Source organism: Carica papaya, chromosome 5, assembly GCF_054855325.1.
Source record: "Carica papaya isolate Zhongbai chromosome 5, ASM5485532v1, whole genome shotgun sequence".
NCBI lineage: Eukaryota > Viridiplantae > Streptophyta > Magnoliopsida > Brassicales > Caricaceae > Carica > Carica papaya.
Genome location: NC_142313.1, coordinates 7,913,889 through 7,935,195, shown reverse-complemented (window position 1 = coordinate 7,935,195; position 21,307 = coordinate 7,913,889). Strand labels below are relative to the sequence as shown.

Genomic DNA, 21,307 nt, shown 5'->3' with positions numbered 1-21,307 from the left:
ACTTTAACTATATAATATGATTTTGAGTATTGTAAAAGAATGAAATATTTATTCAAATTACAAATTGTAATAGACCAAGAACTACTTTTTATAATTTTAAAATATTTTTGACTATGACAAATTAAAATAAAATTAAAAAATGACTTAAATACCAAAATGAGTAGTATACTCTTACTCTTCATTTAACAGCTCTAGTTTTATTTTTATATCCAAATAGATTCTGTAATTTCAAAAATTAATTTTATAAATCTTGCATTGTTAACTTTATTATTATTGTTTATATCTATCTATTATTTAACTATTAATTTAATCATCCGACAATTTTTTAAACATATATATATATATGGCTTTATATTCCAAACTAGCATTGTACTATTTTTGTATTCAATAAAATATAAAACCCCTGTATAAATGTGTATCTATATATGTAATAACAACTCTCAAGTATACATATGCATCTATATATATACATATATAAAATAATTTAGGGATGGAAAAGAAAACACGGAATCATCCCCTGCCACAGAAGACATCTAGAGGGGTGTTTGAAAGAATTTTTCTTCTGTGTGAAAAATAACGAAATGCAGATGAAACACTCAATGGAAGCAGAAGTAGTTTTATTGCTAATCCCACCCCAATATGCCACCTTCTACTTTCCCCAAAATTCATTAATGCTTTGACATAATCTGTGAGAAAATCAAAACCCTTTTTCTTTCTAAAGTTTTTCTCTCCTCTAATTGCCTTCAAATCCCAAAATTTTTTATTGCCAAACGAGGTCTTCAACTCTTTGATTACCCCAAAGTCTCTTCCTTTATATTTTGTTACTTGTTCCATCAGCATTCCTCTGCTCTCTTCCAAGCGACTGACTGCTGCATTCCTTTCTATCATCTGCCATGACTGCAGCCTCTGCATGTACACATATATATTCTCCGCTTAAACAATTTAACATTTCAAACAGACCCACCCAATTGCTGGACATCTAAATTATAGTGGAAATTAAGAAGAGAAAAGTATTTGAAGAACCTGTAAGTCGAGAAGCAAATTCTGGAGTTCCTTCAAGGAATCTCTGATGGCAATCAATGGCTGGCGATCTTGAAAAGCAGTCTGGGCAGCAACATGATGATGGAAACACGAATTGCAGAAGATTATGGTATTGTTGATTTGATGGTCAAGCCTGTCGTGCAAAACCCATGCTCTTTCCGTCAGATTCTGCAGCTTCTTATAACTAAACTCCATTAAACATATCCCAATATCGATGTCTCAGATTGACCCAACTCCATCATATATAGATAGAGCTTTTCTGTAACTCCATTATCTTTTTTTTTTTTTTTTTTAATTTTTTCATGATATACAGTATAAGTACATGTGCTCTTCTTTTAAGAGCAGTTTTTTTTTTTTTTTTTCAGCTTTTCTCTTTCTTGGTTAAGTCGTTTTCTTTTTAATTTTTACATGGGTTGCGTTTGTGGTGGGTTGTAGTAATGATTTATGGTTTGGTTTGTTTTTTCTTTTTGAGGGTTTTGCTTTAAAGGGAAGTTTTGTTTGGAGGTGGGTAAGATTAGCTGTGTTATACCCCACTTACTCATTCTCAGTCACATCCACCCACCCACCAGCTACTGTCTTCCTGCTATTATTCATATGATTATCACGACCAACATGATACGCACGTTCCTCTTTTAATTAATTAGTAATAATACGTCAATAACAACATGTTAGTCTTTAAACCCAAAATAATTAAACTCCTAACGAATACATAGACAAATGTACAATTTAATTTCATAGAGAGAGTATTGGGTGGGATAGTAATAAGCCAGTTAAGAGATGAATGTTGATTACATACCAACATGATAGATAGTCAACTATTATTTTTATCTTATATGAATTAAAAAAGCAGGGGGAACAAAATATGTCTGTACAACTATTCGAGTTAATTCATTTAATAATAATTATTTTTATTTAATTTTTGTATGCATCTTAATAAAAATTTATATACTTTAATTGTAATATAATTTCTTAACTAATACAGAGGAAAAATGCATAAAAATTCTTATAAAATTAAGAAAATAGCAACCATTCAATCAAATTAATATTGAGAAATTTTTTTTATTTTTATTTTTAATAATTAATATTCAACAAATATGTCTTTCCAAAGTTAAAATCAGCCAGCCCAAGTTTCTTTTTTAAAACCTAATATTACCCCGTTTTATTTTCTTACCAATGACTTACAAAACTCATTTCCATCTCTCTCTTAATCTCAAATTAATTGTGGCTCTTAAGCACCAACTGGGCCCAAGTCCACTTCAGACCATTCCTGCATTAATTGTCCAGAAACCATACGACGCCGTTCAGAGATTTCCCCTCTTAGGTTTTATTATTGTCAGAAAGATAAATAAACATTGCAAGACAAATTGACGCGAGCATATTAATTTTCACCACGAGTAAACAAAACAGTAGAAGAAACAAAAGAGTTTGTCGGAACAAAAAAAAAAAAAACAAGACAAAAAACAAAAGGATTTAAACAGTAGAAGAAGATGAAACCGGTGCAAGAACTGATACTAACAAGAAAAAAAATACGATGCGCCATCAAAAAAGAAAAAAAAGTATGATATACGCGGGACCCTACTGAGCTGATATTAATGAGAGAAAGATCTTACCAGACGTGTTCTCGGGTAGGAAAATCATATCTGACGGCCTTTCTTTTTTCTTAAATCATTTCCTTTTTTAAGGGTTCTGGCCCAAGATAATATTATATATATATATATAAGTAGTGAAATGGGCTCAGGCCTTAGTCACATGTTCCTTGCGGTCAAAAAGCTCAGCATATATCTACTCTCTCTGTAATTCTTATCTTGGAATATCTTTTTAACTTTATTTTTTTCCCCTTATTATTATCATTCTTTCTTTTTATTTTAGGTCTTTGTATTTCAGATGCTTATACCATGATTTAAAAAATGTATATGGTTCGATCAATAGTATGACATATGTTACACAAAATATAAATTCTAATTGCTACAAAAAATATATTAAATGCAGTTTGGGAGGTGAACCAAAATTCAAATGTCAACTTTTTTTTACTGGAAACAGGTTCGGTCAGGGTTGTACGAAGTTGCTTTTCAGGGACAGAGAAACAAGAGAGTGCAGCAGCTCAAGCCCGCATTAACCGACAAAACAGTGAACCCAAGATTTCCTTTGTGTTTTCCTTTTTTTTAACTCCTTTACCCAATTTGGTAAGTTTTGTTTCACTTGGTTCTTCCTCCTAATATATATATATATATATATATATGTACATACGTGTGTCTGTATTTACTCCCCCAAGCTGTTTTGATAATTAAGCACATCATATATTTCGATTTGATAACTACACCATATATTTTGATAATGAGATGAAACGTGTGCTTGCATATCTTCTGAGTTAGATAAGGGACAGTTTAGATTTGAATTTATTTATTTATAAAAATAAGTAAAGATAACTATTATCTAATTAATTATTTACGTATAAAAATATATAAAATTTAAAATTATAAGATAATTTTTTTTAAAAAAAAAAAAAATCAAGTCAAATGCAACCTAAAAATATTATGATAAAAAGTCGAAATCTTGTGAACTCTCTTAAACACCACTTTCTCCAAACTTTTAATAACTAAACCCACTTCCTTTATTTATGAAGAAATCGCTTTATGAGTAAGCAATGGTTTTATCACTTTTAATTACTTAACTAATAATTAATTATTAATAAGAGCATCATACTGCATGATGTCTTTTCCTGATGATTAGCCACAAATCTCATACAAGCACGGCCATTAATCACCCCCCCTCTAAAATCAATAAATTAATTAAGATATCACAGGTTTATGTCAAATCTACATCTAATTCCTATTAAATGAATTATTATCATTTTATATGGTTCTTTCATTATTTTTAGTTAAGAAACTGTAAATAAAACTCTCTACAAATTATATATTTGCTTAAAAAACACTTAATTATATATTTCTTTCATCATTTTATATTGATATATATTATACCAATATTTACATCTTTATGCAAAATATAAATTTTATTAAGACGGATTAACAAATAGTATGGATTATATTACTTTTTTTTTTGTACTTTAAAATGAGGTAACTTTTGATCATTTCACTTTTATATATTTTAAAAAAATTATCAAATGTTTGGGAAACTTAATAAATTTTTTAATATAATTAAAAAAAACAATTAATTATGTCTATTAAAAATTATATGTGCATTTAAATAGAGTATAGCACTATAACAGTTTATTCTTTTATTATTGAAAATTCATCAGTTTGAGATATTTTATTAATTTGTATCTAACATTAATTAAGTCTTTATAATTAAAATTATTAAATTAGACGTAGCGACAGAGTTTGTAATTTATCATTTTGACTAGAGGCATTAGTGGCTTAATAGAACGGTTAAAGAGGCTATAAGTTATCGCCTGAAAGCTCTTAAACTCAAAGTTTTGTGCATATGAGCTTTCTTGTTTTAGCCTAAATAAAAGTTTATGACATTTTAATACTTTTTCATAATGTTTTTTAAATTAAAATGTATCTTGAGCACATTTGACAAGAAAATATGATTGAAGACCAGAGGCCACAGAGAAAATTATGCCACCTTAACATTTTTCTCATTTTCCAGAACAATTGAATTAGGAAGGTGGTGAAGAGAAGGACCCAAATGGCAATGGAAGCTACAAACCTTAAAACAAGTTGCAAGTGGGTCTGAACTTGTTTGTCGAAAAGAAGTAGCAAGTGGGTCTGAATCTGATTTTGAACATCTTCTTTGATATCTCCATTTTACTTTATTTTATTTTAGATTGTGCAATTATGGAGTGTGATTTTCAAGTTTGAACATTCCATTATTTCCACATCTTTACAAACCAGCGTGAGTCAAAAGCCTGCGGATTAGACGTTAGACACGCCGCAACAAAAAGATACTTCTCTGCCGGCAATTCAACCTCAACCACGCCGGAGATTTCCTATTTTCTGGATTTGCTACGGCTCCCCACTAATTAAACCCACCACCATTTTCGAGATTAAAATACTTGGTTTCTTTGATGTGTTGCAGAAGCCTAGAACAGACCACAAAGGTTTAGCCAAGTTCAGAATTTGCCTTAATTACGCACAGCCAAGTGGGTGCTGGCAATATCTATGTAGGACCAGAATTTGAGTTCTCAAGATTTTTGCCCTTTGAGGACCTTTCACTGTCACTTGTATAACTGGTGACTGCTAGAAAATATTCTTGTTGTTTTAGAGCAATCTTATTTGTTCTTATGTGTTAATGATGTTTCATTCATTCATTTGTCTCATGTATTATTACCCACATCCCTAAGTTTCCTGTTTTATTTCAAAAGCTTTTTAGGATCTTGAAAACGGGGGATAAGTCAATAGCAATAAATTTGGAAAATGAAATGACCAAACCCATTGTCATCTCCTCTACCCACCACCGTGACCAAATCATAAGAGTCTTTAGAATGGCCAAGAACATACATACCCTTACATTTATGTGGGATTTTATTGTACTCCAATCAAATCCCATCAAAGATTGACGAATATAATTGCTTCAAATCTGAAAAATGGAATTGAAAGTATGTGAAGCTTGAAGAAATGAATGACCAACATGTGAATGCGTAAGTTAGTGTATGGTTATAGAGAGTTCAAACTGGATAGCCATGGAACATGGGAACCCACTTGGTAAATGCACCATTAAAAAGAAACAGAGATTAAAGCAAGAAACAGAGCAATTCAAAATCAAAATCTACTCATGATGGAGGAAAAAACAAAAGATAACAAATGGGAGTAACAGCAAAATGAAAATAGATGTGGAGATCCCCCTAACACAATACTTAAAAAACACGCTTTTGACTCTATTTAACATAGATATAATAATAATAATAATAATAATAATAATAATAATAATAATAATAATAATAAATAAATAAATAAAGACCTGAAAAGCAAAATGATTTACACATATATACTTTGCATTTCGTGTTGGTGGTGACTGACACTAATGGAGGAGATGCAAACCTTATCCAAAACTCCACTCGGAATTTACCAGCAAATGAACCGGAAGTGAAACCAAAAACCCAAACCCGAATCCGAAAGATATAATATATTTACCGTGGAAATAAAATACTGCTCTCTAACTCAAACAAATCTGAACCGTGCATGTTAACATGGAGGGCCATGATTCAATCTGCAGGCTGGAACAGAGGAGCGGAGCCACTACTGAGAAAGATAGGTAAGAGCCGGGTTCAGTGTGGATTCGACGGGAAAAGGGTCTTCGAAGTAGCTGTCCACATCCCATAAACATGACCCCAAATCCTCATCAAGTTTAAACGAGAAATCATCACCATACTCATCTTGCTTTGAAACTGGTTCTGCTTCAATAATTTCATCGAAGAAAATAGGAGCAGGAATCTCGTAGTTGAAGATATCACTGTATAAAAACGGATCTGATGATAAGAAGTCGCCTTGTAAACCCTGTGGCTCTTCCGAGGGTTTTTGTACCGGTGGCCATGCAGTGTTTACGGGCTTGGAGCTAGGCTCTGGTTCCAGCTCTGTTCTTAATTCAGCTTCTGCCTGGAATTCAAGAACAGAGGTAGGAGAACAGAGACTGTGAGACTCTCTGCTAGAATCATAACTAGAGATAGTCTCAACGTCAATCTCTGTTGGCACCGAGGGTTTAGGGAAGTTGGTGTGAGCGTCAGAGCCTTTAATACGAATTGCAGCTCGGTCATAGACCATTGCAGCCTCTTCCGCCGTATCATACGTGCCAAGCCAGAGCCTCGTTCCGCTTCTCGGATCCCTGATCTCCGCCGCCCACCTTCCCCATGGTCTCTGCCTTACTCCACGATACTTGTTGCCATTCGGATAGTACTGCCTTGATGATTTGCCGGTACCCGTCGCACAGTGCTTAGGTCTAGGTTTCACACGGACTGTGTTCGATGTTGAAGAGTCCTGGAGTTTGATCTCGTTGATGAGTTTCTTTATCCTTTGCTGGTGATGGCGGCGACACGTGTCGTCGTTGTCTTCTCCGCTGGATGAGTCTGTGGCATCACAATCGGTGACTGAGATTCTAACCAGTCTCGGGGACTCTAATGGAGTCCACCTGGTTGATGATTTCAAATGCTTGACTGTAACTGAACGCTGCTCTGTATACTTCATTCGGGAAGGTGAAATCGACTGATTCATTTCTTCGTTAGGGAATGATTTTGATTTTATGAATTAAAAGTAGACGGAGAGAGAGAGAGAGAGAGAGAGGGAGAGAGAGAGAGAGAGAAAGCTAGATGGAGAATGGAGAGTAAACAGGGGAGGTTCAGTTGCAGAGAAGAGTCAAAAGGGAAGGAATCACTGTTTTATAGGAGGAGAAGGAGGATCGTAATTAGGCCGTCTTTTTATTTTTTAATATTATTTATTATCACATTCGGTTTAAGAAGTTTGAATTGTTAATATGATTTAATTCAGGAAATAAATATGATAAATATAATAAATCATATTAAATTGGTGATGGTTACGGGCGGAGATTCCGGTCACCACCGGAGATCCCAAACGGTTCGCCGCATCCCGACATCTACGCTTGATTCTTGCCACGTGGATATATGTCCCGGTAAAAGCGATTGGTCCCTCCGATCAAGCTTGATCTCCAAGCAACTTTGGCTGGCCCCAATCGCGGGTGATGATCGTGCCCTACACGCTTGAAAAGCATTGGAAAGCTTCTTCCAAGTCCCACCCTCCCCCTAATACAGACACTTTGATTGCCTCTGATTACACTCCGTGAGCGTGTAGCGTGACAGGCAGTGGTTGTAGCAATACTCACTGTGATATTAGTCACGTTTGTCATATTATTTGGTCACAGACCTGTTAGCCAGTACTTTGACCGGGGAAATCCGAGTTTTAATTTTTAATAAATAAGAATAAGAATAGTTTATTATATTAATATCGCAAGCTTATTAATGACCACTTTGCTTGTCAACCAAGAGTGTAGTGACCAATCAATCTTGTTTGTTTTTAAGTTGTCGAATAATTACGTAATTATTTCCAATTTTAATTTTGACCAAAATTTAAATTTCTTCAAATTAAAATAAAAATAAAGATCCGATATTTTAGTTGACTAAACAGTGCCTAATACTATTTATTTATTGACAGATTAATTTTTTTCTGGCATTGACCAAATTAAAGTTCAAATAATAAAATGGACGTTTTACTTGATGCAGTTTTTACTGCTTCTATTTGAGCTTTCACAGTTTGTTTTGAATAATATTAACAAATTTATTGTATAAATATACACATAATTTTCATTTTTTAAACTTTACCAAAATTAATAATTTTTATATTATATTATTTTAATTTTATGTGACTTCATTTCTTAATCATTTTAATCGATCATTTATGTTATATTTATGAAATTTACGAGAAAAATTTATTCTGACATAACTCTAAGAAAATCATGCTCTAAGCTAATCTTATAAATTAGCACTTGCTTACTAATATACTTCTTCATTTAAATTTATACAACTCTTTTTAAAAATAAACTAAAAAATACAATATTTTACTTAAAGATTATTTATCAACAAAGATAAGAGAATTTGAAGAAATTAATATAAAATATGAATTCATTTCAGAATTAAATTTTTTTTATGCAATTTGATTATACAATAAGTTTTCGATATATAATTTATTAAGAAAACCTTTATTTTTTATCAATGTTAACGCATTTAGCATGATCACAATTATCTAGTAATTAAGTATAACAATTAGTTTACATAAACTATTAAAACTTTATAATAAGTGAATAATAATAGAGGTTAGAAGGTATTACTTATAGGTTATTTGTCCAATTCTATTTAGTTAGTATACTAAATGAAATTGAATATAACTTCTACTTGTGAGTGAACTAAGAATGTTTGTTCTTTTTCAACCAAGGTTGAATTTTAACATAAAACATAGTCATTTACCTAATGTTGATGATCAATCTTATAACATTTAATTAATTAGGTCTTTAAATTTTGGGTTCAATTTAAACTATTTGTAAATAAATGTAGGTTGATCTTTTGGTATGTTAGAGAGAAGTTTACTGATTAGATGTTAATATCTCTTAAGAAATAAGGTAAAAAAAGAAAAGAGAAGGTAGTTATGCAGTGTCTCTAAATAAGGTTAGAATTATTAGTTAAAATTTTTATGATTAGAATATAGCCTTATGATTATCCTCCATGAGTTTAGATGACAACAATAAACTCTAAAACTCTTCCCATTATATTTCTCGAGGTATTTTGGTTCTAGATGGTTGTATGTTCCATTGAGAACAATTTATGTGCTCTACAAGCAAAAGTACACAAATATATATATATATATTCATATCATAACTTGTTTATTTCAAATATTTTTGAGAAAATAAAACAATAATATATTTATTTATGTTTAAAAACATTTAATAATTCTTCCTGTATCAAATAGTGGGAGATAAAGAAGCATATCCCATACCCAAGTGATAATAGTAATGTTTGCAAAATACAATTAGCAGAACAAGTATGGTGTGGCTTGTCCCCGTACAAGTTTGCAGACGCGTGCCATGCTTGAAAGAGGGAAGCAATGAGAACTATGAATTTCCATGTGGGACAACCACGTCAACACTCAATTTCATTCAATTTAAAATCATTAAAATAAAATTTTATTTTTTAAGATTAAAAATAAACTATATATATATATATATATGTATGTATGTATGTATATATAAAGAAGGAAAGCTTGGAGACCAAGCAAGGAGCAGGAAATTCATTTGATTGGAAAGTAGGTAGAAAACTGAGATGGGATTGTGTCATCACAAAATGAGGTGCTCATAGTCATTTCCTTTTACATTGGCCTTCACTTATTTTTCTTTAAGAATTTATTTATTTAGATATGATACTAATAACATAATCAAGCGTAGGATTTATATTGATTTGTTACAAATTTAAGGTATCATAATCTCCCCTCTCCCCAAAAATAGTTTTAAACATTCGAAATTAATGGAGATCAAGTATGGAATGAACAGCACCACAATGTAGTGATATTTACTTACTCAAAACATATTTCATTGCCTGCTAAGTTCATCTATTTGCTCACACTCAAGTTTGCTCTTAATCCTCTTATATACTACTTTTACTCAACTCACGTATAAGATACAAAATGTTGTAACAACTCTCAATGCTAATCTCTATTTCTTTACGTATTGATTCGAGTATCAAAGCGTTCTCGTGAGGATATTTTGCAAATACTGGTTGACAGTTGCATGTTTTGCAAAGTTTATTGAGGTTGCAAAAACTAGTTTCTATTCTTTACATAATTACTTCTCTCTCAACATGACTTAGATCACTTCTATAAACAATAGAAGATTTCTTTTTTGTTTGTTTGTTTCGTTTGTTGATTAAAAAAAAAGAACACTAACAATTGATTCCCTGCTTCTATGAAAATCAATTGTATATATCTTCTCTTGTTCGTTACAGGAGTTGCAAACAAATCACCACTTCTTTATACATAAACGGGATTAGTCAGAGATAATGCCCTGATCGCCTGCAATGCGAAGAATGCTAACCCATGACGTATTTCTGATTCCAGCTTCTTGCAGTTGACATGTACATATGAGCAATTTCTGGCACCAACAGAGCGCCTGGGTTTGGATCAGTCCAGAGGGAACAGATAGGAGAGCAACACCTGAAAGAGGAAACAACTGCCTCCCGCCCACTTGAAAGAACAGCCATCATATATATTTTGAATATTTATTTCGAATCAGTCAAACCACTCATTGTGTGCTAACTTTGAATCAGGAAAAATCTGAGGACTAAGTATAGGGAGTTAAGAAAGAAAATTTTTGAGGGATGACAACCTTGGGTACAGTCAATGCAGGGCTAGATTGTTATTCAATGTCAAAGCAAAATACTCTCCTTGGTGTTGATAATGGGGTGAAAAACCTTGGTCCTGAATGCAACCTGCAATACAGCTTAAGAAGATGATGCAAGGGAAATGGAACTGAAATTATTAGAATGTTCATAACAGGCAAATCAGCAAAGAAGGGAGTGCAGCTCATGAAAGCAAGAGACCTTGCTCGAGAACAGCCAGAGGGAACAAGATTTCACTGGTCAGAACCATAACCACTTTCAGATATATCAGCTACACCTTTAACCCATCAAACTCAAACTCTACCAGGCTTGTCCCAAAACCTTACCGCACCCGAATCTTGGACCTGTTACCACCAAAGTCCATTAAGGCAATCCGTTAATAAGTTTGTAAGTGAACCCAACTTATTGCTTAACCTAAAAAACTCAACCCATCAAACTCAAACCTTAACGGGCTTGTTTGAAATAATTGCTACTGATTACAGCCGGAGGATAAAATTCAGGAAATTCCCATTGCCTCTCATGTAGGTAAACATACTGACCTCACCAACCTCTGATTGCAACTCATATTTTCCTGCATACCACAAACACCAACAAGTTCACCTTAATCTTCCCCACATACTACACACCTAAACCGTACCCTGCATATATGCATTTTGCGTAATCATTTTTGGAAAAACAAATTGTTCAAAACATTTCCATAAACAGCACATGATTGCTCATTACATTATTCATACAAGACAAGTTAAGGACAATCTACTTATTTGGTAAATAAAAGTTAAACCTAGATCTCCCAACTAGAATTTGTTGAATATCAGACCTACTATTTGATTGCATGACACAATTATGATGTAAAAGAATTTGTGAGCTACTATTTAATCGAGAATTATTATTTATAAAAAGTAGACTAAACTTTGATTTTGAATGGGCTCGATATTAGATCCTTTATAGTTATTTTTCTTTTGAAATAAAAGTATAAAGTATATTGATGTGACGACGCTAACGGGGCACCACCCATGTACAAAAGATTTACATATCAATGAACATATTTACAATATAACAAAGGTTATACAAACTATTAAAGGTGTGCCCTAAAACAATAGAGCCAAAAAAATGAAATTATCTATTCTTGATAGTGACAAAATCAACTTCATTACCCTCAAAAGCACAGTTGTTCCTTTTTTTCCAAATAACCCATAAAATAATTAAGAAAATTAGTCTGAAGTTTTTATTTATCCTACAAAGTCTTTTCCAGGCTAGTAGTTCACAATTAACAGACTCAGCAACAACCCATGAGATCCCCAAGAGACCCAGAACCATAGTCCAGAGCTTGTGAGAGACAGGACACCATAGGAGCAAATGATTGTAGGACTCTGAGCAGCTTTTATAAAAGAAACATCTGTTAGCAGTGATTAAATCTTTTCTCATAAGATTATTGTCAGAAAACCCCTTGGGATTTATTGCAGAAAAAATGGCAAAAAAAGAAATATGCACACAAAAGGGCAGAACAGGAAAAATGAAGAATTGGAATTAGGGTTGGTCAACCCTAACAAGACTCCACAATCGATGCCTCTGCTTTCCAAATCCATTTCGTAGACGAAGCCGATCATCATCATAATGCGATTCCGGTCGCAAAACTCCAACAAGCTTGATTCTACCTTGAATAATGAATTTATTTAATGTATTTAGGCCTATAAAAAAGGTCCATTTCATCGATTGTAAGGATATCAGAAATTAATAAAAAAGTCTTCTATTTCCCCCCTTATTTGTTCTTCATCTTCTCTGTTTTCTTTTTCTTCTTTTTCATTAAACTTTCCCAAGATTAGAGTCATCTCTAAGACTTTTGACAAGATGGCATTAGAGCCAAAACCGGCCAAATCATACGCCGGTATTGCCACCTAAACACGGTCGAAGGGGAACGCCTCGATGACCGAACCAGAAAATCCCGAATCACTTACCATAAAAGAAGTCGATTTAAAGCTATCAACATTCATGGATGAATCACGCAGACAATTCAGCGTGATACTTGAGCTGCTCCGAGGCGGAACCGCCGACCAAGCCGAAGGAAACTCAAAGCGATAGGAAGCCGAGACCCATTCGGGTGGAGCCTTTTTTCCTTTCCCGTAAGGCATAGATGTAAGAAAACAAGGGCTCGGAGTCTCTTTTGTTGCCAGTCCCGCTACCTTGATCCGAAACCAATTGTACAGGGGATCGGATCACGACGAACTCGACTGAACCAACTCGAATCACTCTGTCCCGATCCGGTCCGAACCGGCCGGGTCTGACCCAACCTGACCAAGAACAGGTCCGAACCGGATTACCCAGAAATCACCCATTTGAGCTGCTGGACCGCATTAGACCACTCGCAATCCACACCAAACCAGTCTGCCTCCCATTTACGCACTTCTTAAGGTGGAAATTCCACTTTTTGAAGTAGGAAATCCTCGTAGACGGGTCTGACATTGTGAAAAGTATTTCATGGTCCACCACACTTTCGATGAACAAAAAGTGTAGATTGCATCCCTATAATTGGGGAAAGTTGCCAACATATGGTATCGTAAATAGTTAGCAAATTTTAATACTCTAAATTAGGAATATTTCATGGAAAACTATGCCGACGATTTGGAGGACATTTCTGAAAAGATTTCATAAAAGGGTTCACCAAGTTATACCAAACAGGTACTGTTCTCGAATTTATTGAAAAATTTGAATACTTACGTTCTCTTATAAATGTAGATAACCCTATGCTTTTAGAAAAAATTTTTATATCCATTTTTATCAGTGGCCTTATGCCATAGCTACAACCCATGATAAGGATCCTCAAGCCACAAACGCTCAATCAAACATTCAAACAGATCTTACTGGAAGAACAATCAGTTATAGAGCTCTGCAATCCCTATTTTCCTAGTTATGAAGCTCCCTCATTAAAAAGAGACCGATACCATGACAGATCCTTCAGGGGCACGGGGAAGGGATCAGATCCTAAAAAATCAACAGCCTGCTGATAAGTATTTTCCAGGGTACCGATGCTCTAACAAAGCAGTCATGGTAGTGGAGGAGATCATGCCAAAAGAGACTCTGAAGAATAAAGCTTTTGAGGAAGCTAAAGAGGTTGGCGATGACCTTACGAGCACTTTGTCGCTACAAGCAATATAATGGGTTACCACAGGGAGCACCCTAAAAATACGAGAAAAATTGTCAGGTCATGATGTGTTGGTCCTACTAGGTAGTGGAAGCTCACATTTCTTTTTAAACGAAGGAGTTTCTAAATGGATCAAGAATCAAGTGGTCAACAGTAAACCCTCAATAGTTATGGTCGTCAATGACAAAAGACATTTAATCACCTTGAATCCCATATGTGATGTGTACCATGTAAGGCTATAAGTTCACTTACAATTTCTCCATAATCTCACTAGGAGGGTATGGCACGATATTAGAGAGGTCGACTGAATGAAGCAATTCAGCCTAATGATGTTTGACTTCCTCCATGCAACGGTACGATTCAATTATAAAAATTTACAAATATCATTGTAGGGTTGTGACTTTCGCTAAACATCCAAGGTAAGAGAAATAAAGGTGAAATAGTGGGTCAAGCATAAGCAAGTGGTCGAAGGTAGAACAGTATTTCTAATAATAGAAGTTTCAGAGAAGGTGCCTACTTTTGAGATGTCCAACCCAGCACTAGAAGCACTAATTAGACAATATTAGGATGTCTTTCAAGAATCCCATGGGTTGCCACCAGCCAGAGCCTTCGATCATGTCATCACCTTGTCCAAATACGATGTTGCCCTGAATATTCGACCTTACAGGTATTCGTTATATCAGAAGAACGAAATAGAAAAGCAGATACAACAAATGCTAAAAACTCATTAATACGACTCAGTTGTAGCCCATTCTCTTCAATGATACTACTCATAAAAAAGAAAGATGGTACGTGGAGGTTTTGCGTGGACTATAGAGAATTAAAGTCTCTGATTGTAAAAGACAAGTTTCTCATACCCATCAGTGACGATCTTATTGATGAATTATATGGAGCACATATCTTCTCTAATATTGATCTTAGGGCAAGATATCATTATATCAAGGTCAATGAGGAAGACATCCACAAGATAACTTTCAGAACATATCAGGGTCATTATGAATTCAGGATGATGCCTTTCAACTTAACCAATGCCCCCGCTACTTTCCAGGTTGCCATGAATCACATATTCAAAGCTTTTCTCTGAAGGTTTATATTGATCTTTTTTTATGACATCTTAGTTTATAGTATCACTGAGCAGGAGCACCTTATCCATCTGAACCAAGCTCTAAAGACACTCCGAGATAATAGGTTATATGTAAATAAATCCAAGTGTTGTTTCTTTCATACAGAGGTAGAGTATTTAGGGCATATCATCTCGGGCCGAATGGTAGAAACAGACCCACGAAAGATTGAAACTATGGTCAATTGGCCCACTCCTCATATGATTAGGGCTCTTAGAGGTTTTCTAACTTAACAAGATATTATCGCAAGTTTATACAAAATTATGGAATCATAGCCCAACCTCTCACCAAATTGTTGAAAAAGAGTGCCTTAGAATGGAATCCAGAGGCATAGCAACCTTTTCAGTTGTTAAAGACAGTTATGACTTCCAGCCCGGTCCTATGACTGCCCCAATTCGGAGATCCCTTTATTATTGAGACAGATGCAAGTAACAAGGGAATTGGAGCAGTCCTAATGCAAGAAAACCAACATATAGCCTTCATAAGCAAGCCCTCAGTCCCAGGAATCAGACAAAGTCAGTCTATGAGAAAGAGCTGATGGTCGTTCTCTATACCATAGGACAATGGCGACACTATTTAGAAGGAACGTCATTCGTCATCAGAACAGATCAACATAGTTTAAAGTACTTATTAGATCAAAAAGTTTCCTCTATGGTACAACAAAAGGGTATCTTGAAGCTATTAAGTTGAATTACACAATCTAATACAAACAACTGTTGTCCAATAAGGTAGCATATACTCTTTCAAGGAGGGACGCCCCTAACTCTGAAATGGAAATCTTATACACCCTCTCTACATCCATGTTTGTCTGGATGGTGGAAATAAGTGACAATTACTTCAAGGATCCCTTCACCCAACAATTGCTATCAGAACTAATAGTTTCTCCTAACAACAGACCACATTTTTTCCTACAACATGGGATAATGAGATATAAAGGGAGGTTGGTCATAGGTGATAAAAAAGAACTTCGCAACCAATTATTTTACCAATGCCACGATTCAGCAATAGGGGGTTACTTTGGAGTTCAAACTACTTATGAGAGGGTCAAACAATACTTTTATTGGCTTAATATGAAGAAACAAATTTTACAATGGGTCCAACAGTGCGATATTTGTCAACGTTGCAAAACAGAACGAGTTCCCACTCCCAAATTACTACAAGCACTCCTTATTCCACCACATACCTAGACCCACATGTCCATGGACTTACATTGAATAATTGCCCAAATTAGAAGATAAGGACGTTATATTAGTGGTAGTGGACCATTTTACTAATTACGGATATTTCATTCCCTTACAACATCCCTTCACTGCAGCTGGAGTAGCCCGAAGTTTCATGGAGATGGTGCACTAGAATTCCATAGGTCATAGTAACTGATCGAGATAAAATGTTTACGAGTTTATTTTGGAAGGAACTAATGAAGGCACTAGGGACAAATTTGCTCTTCAGTACCGCATACCACCCCCAGTCTAACAGACAAATAGAAAGGCTTAATCAGTATCTGAATATATACCTACAATGTATGGCTAACCAACAACCGAAGACTTGGGCCAAATGGTTAGCTACGACTGAATGATGGTATAACACTTCGTACCATTCAAGCTTGAAAATGACACCTTTCCAAGCCCTCTATGAATACCCACCTCCACATTTCTCCAACTCTATAAAATTTAACTATGTATTACCCTCCGTAAAGATGGTCCTAGCGGAGCGAGAAGAGGCCAATAGAACCATGCGACAATAACTCTTACAGGCACAAGTCAAAATCAAGCAATATGCAAATAATCATCAAAGTGAGAGAAGTTTTGAAGTAGATGACTGGGTATTGCTCAAACTACAGCCTTTCAAACAAGGAGCACGCAAGAAAGGACGAGACTCCAAATTATCAATCCAATACTATGGTCTCAGAAAATTGAGAATGTAGTATACAAGCTCCTATTACCTGAAGAATCAAATATTCACCCAGTTTTCTATGTGTCCCAACTCAAGAAATACATTATTGGCACATAAAAAATCCAACAAGACTTACCCCCACAGGCCATGTAAGACTTCATCGGTGTACAACCCCAACAAATCTTACAATATAAAACTATATTATGTGATAATCAGCTCGTAGATCAAGTCCTTATCCATTGGGAAGGAGCTCCAACCAAAGAATGCACATAGAAAGATTATGAGTATTTACAATACCAATTTTCGCATCTCAACATTGAGGACAAGGTTACTGTTTAATGGGAAGGTATTGTCAGGAAATCCCTTAGGGTTTATTACAGAAAGAATGGCAAAAAAGAAAATATGCACACAAAAGGGCAGAACAGGAAAAATGAAGAACAACTGAAATTAGGGTTGATAAACTTTAACAAGACTCCACAACCGATGCCTCTACTTTTCAAACCCATCTCGTAGACGACGCCGATCATCATCATTACGCGATTTCGGCCATGCAACTCTAGCAAGCTTGATTCCACCTTAAATAATGAATTTATTTAATGTATTTAGGCCTATAAAAAGGGCCCCTTTTATTGATTATAAGGATATCATAAATCAATAAAAAAATCTTCTATTTTCTCCCTTATTTGTTCTCCATCTTCTCTGTTTTCTTCTTCTTCTTCTCCATTAAACTTTCCCAAGATCAAAACCATGTCTAAGGCTTTTGACAACTATCTATTATTAAAATGAGTTCTTTTGCAGTTTCCCAAGCAAAAAAGAACATTTGGGGTGGAGCACCAACATTCTAGATGAAAATCCCTTATGGTTATGAAGAATCTCTTTTACCTAAGTCACTTTGGAGGTTTCCGAGCTGCAAAGGCAACTTGTGGAAGGAGGTTATTATTACCAAGAATGGGTTGGAGGCAAAAGTGTAGAAAATTGTTATGAACATAAAGTCTTATGATACCAGCATTTGAAAATGGATTAGTAAGGACTTCAATCCAGTGTTTGGTCTCAAGTATTTGCCATACGGGGTAAAACTCCAATGTTATTCAATTTGAATTATAAATAAGAGGAGCCATCACTAACCCATTTAATATGAGATAAGATACTAAAATATGCACCGGTCTTATTCAAGAGAATCCAAGTTCAAAAACAATGTTGAATGAAAAGCTGTGAGCACCCATTCAATGACAAATATGTTTTATTAGGCTAACAAATCACCACAATAAAATTAAGAACAAAGTGGTAAAAAAGAGCAACCAAGGCAAAACATCATTCAGAAGAATTAAAAAACTATATTCGTCCATCTAGATTTATAAGAAATATGAGAAGACACCAAAAAAACTAAACGTAAGCACATATCTATTTACAATCCCCTTCTAGCATAATTTAGAGCAGGAATGCCCGAGGGATGATAAGTTCAGATGTACACTGAAAACATATGTTTCAAACCTATTTTCACCCATAACTTATGATCTAACTTAACCATAAATTCATATAAACATTATTTTCACAATGTTCCCTTAAAAAAAAAAAAAAAAACTCTTAAAGACAACTCCCGCCATGATAACTCATTCAAATCTTGAAATAAAAGTGAGTGATAAAATATCATTTTAAAACTTAAAGGGAGAAATTTTTTGGAATAAATACTTACAGGGAGAATTAGGTTGCAAAAGAGTTTACACCATTTTATTATTCTTTGTTTACCAAGGAATTCCATAGATTTGACTCCCTCTAGTTGATAAAAAGAAAATCCAAGTTCCATCTTCCTTGTTCAAATTAATAGAATCAATATTCAAGATCATATAATACATCCATAAAATGCAAACCAACCTAATGTTCAATTTCTAAGTTTGACCAATTGCAAATTCTTAATTCCCTTAAATGGTGATAATTCCATGTTGACAAAAAGAAAGTGAGCATGATACTGGACCCCATCAAAATTGTCATCACACCCAAGTCATCATTTCTACCCAAACAAACTTTGCTTTCTAGAGATTTCAGGACAGTTTACAACCGAAAATATAGAGAATAACAAAAGATCATTACATTTTAAAATTCATGGAAGGATTAAACATACAACCACAAAGTGAAAGCTAAGAGAATCAAAATCTCCCAAGGCAACTGTCATGCTTCGTTTTCATAGAAACAAAGACTATCATATAGAAAAAATATGAACCCAAATCATTCTGCAGCTTTCCAATTCAACTTTATTCCAAACAAAATTTTCATACACAAATCAAACCCAGAAGAGAGGGAATGAGATTATACCATTCTTCAGAGACCAGAAAAGCTGAACCCCTCCTTTGCAACTTCCTTGTTTCTTCGTCCTCTCCATGTGTTTTCTTTCTTCAGCCTTTTTTTTTTTTTATGTTTTATTAGACAACTTAAAAATAACAACAAATAATAAGAGCAAATAGAAAATTCTTATTTAATACCTAATGTTTATATATTACTTAATTTTACAAAATTGAAGATTAAGATATAAATGACTTGTGTTGCTTTTTCACATAGCTTTTGAAACTTCTGTGATATCTTAGAACCAAGTTGTACTAGAAGTCAGAACACATTCCTAGAAGATATCTTATTAAAGAGACGTGGAAATATATATATATATATATATATATGTTACAAAAGTTGAGACAATGAATAATATAACCAATCAATTCCCCCAAAATCCTGAAATACCAATAGTTTACTTGTTACTTACATGAAATATAAAAGAGAATGACTTAAGAAAAAAATATACAGTTATTACTAATAATGGATGCAATACGTATTAAATGAAATGTACTTGAGGTATTGTTGTTATAATGTCAAATTTAATATATTGTAACACACATGTGTGTCTTATTTCTATTTGTTAGAATATATAATTATATTAAATAAACATCTGCTTTAAAGTTTTTAAAATAATCTATATAAATAATTATTAAAAAAAAAATTATATGTTTGTTCAGTATAAAAAATATATAGGTGGTCAAGTATATATTTTGTTTTATACAAATTAAAATATTATTAATTATAATACACATAAATAAAACTATTATATTTAATGTATATATTAATAATCGTAAATTTGAATATATTTTTAATTAAATTATATAAATTAAAATTATTAATTGCTAAAAAAAAATTTAATTATCGTTAAAATTTTATAATTAAATATATCATATACAATGTACATATTAATAACTATAAATCTAAAAACATATTTTATCATATAATTAAAATATTATTAATTATAAGAATTTATTCAATCATTATTAAATATGTAATATATAATATACATATTAGTCATAAATTAAATAGGCGTTCTCCTATGTAATTAATATAATAGCATTATTGTAAGAATTCATTCTAATTATTATCATAAATTTTTTATAATTAAATATATTACATAAAAATGTATACATTAATTATTATAAATATGAGTTCATATTTTTTTTCACATAATTGAATGAGGATTTACATAAACTAAAACATTTTTAATTGACATTTGTTGACGTGGCTCAACTGATAGTACCAAAATCCAGATACATATATATATATATATGTGTGTATATCAATATATATTTATAAATAATTAATAATAACAACAATAAAAAATTTTCATTTTTTATTTTATTGTAATTGCATAAATATTTAATTTCATAAAAAGAAATTTCATGGTGCTTCTTTTTTCCCTTAATTATTTCCATTACAACTGGTTGTTGAATCTCCAAAGCCATTTACAATTCATAAACAAATCAAATTCAAGAATGTTTTAGTTTGTAGGACCCTAAAAGTTGTGTGTGTAACGACCAAGTAAAATAAAATTTTATTTTATTATTTTTATTTTTATTTATTTGATTTTTATTTAATTTAATTTAATTTAATGAAAATAAAAATAAAAATAATGATAAAATTGGGTAAAAATATTATTTGGATTTAATTGAAATTGATTTTGGGAAAAAGGGGTGAAAATTTAGATTCTATGGGTGTTTTTTAAAAGAAAATTGGAAACCGGAGGTCAAAATGTAATTTAAAAAAATTGTGCCACGTCAGGACCCACCTCAGCAGCCACGTCAGCGGCCCCCGGTCAGCAGTCCCGGCCAACCAGGACCCGCCGCATGGCAAGGCAACGCTGACCAGGGAACGGGCCACGTGGGCGATCCGCGTGCGCGCGATCGGATGGCCTAGATCCGTTCCCGCGCGCACGGACGGCCCAGATCAAACGTGCGC

General features: G+C 33.5%; 2 protein-coding genes across 2 annotated transcripts; both read right to left on the bottom strand.

Annotated features, from left to right (window-relative positions):
* Nucleotides 1-393: 393 nt before the first annotated feature.
* On the bottom strand, nt 394-1,466 carry LOC110806878 (uncharacterized). The gene is made up of 2 exons (XM_022031854.2): nt 1,024-1,466; nt 394-906 (listed from the first exon to the last, which is right to left on the bottom strand). Exons 1-2 carry the CDS (start codon nt 1,234-1,236, stop codon nt 511-513), a joined length of 609 nt encoding a protein of 202 aa, XP_021887546.2. The 5' UTR covers nt 1,237-1,466; the 3' UTR covers nt 394-510.
* A 4,289-nt stretch (nt 1,467-5,755) lies between these two features.
* LOC110806874 (ethylene-responsive transcription factor CRF5) lies at nt 5,756-7,894 on the bottom strand. The gene has a single exon (XM_022031849.2). It carries the CDS (start codon nt 7,206-7,208, stop codon nt 6,240-6,242), a length of 969 nt encoding a protein of 322 aa, XP_021887541.1. The 5' UTR covers nt 7,209-7,894; the 3' UTR covers nt 5,756-6,239.
* Nucleotides 7,895-21,307: the final 13,413 nt, after the last annotated feature.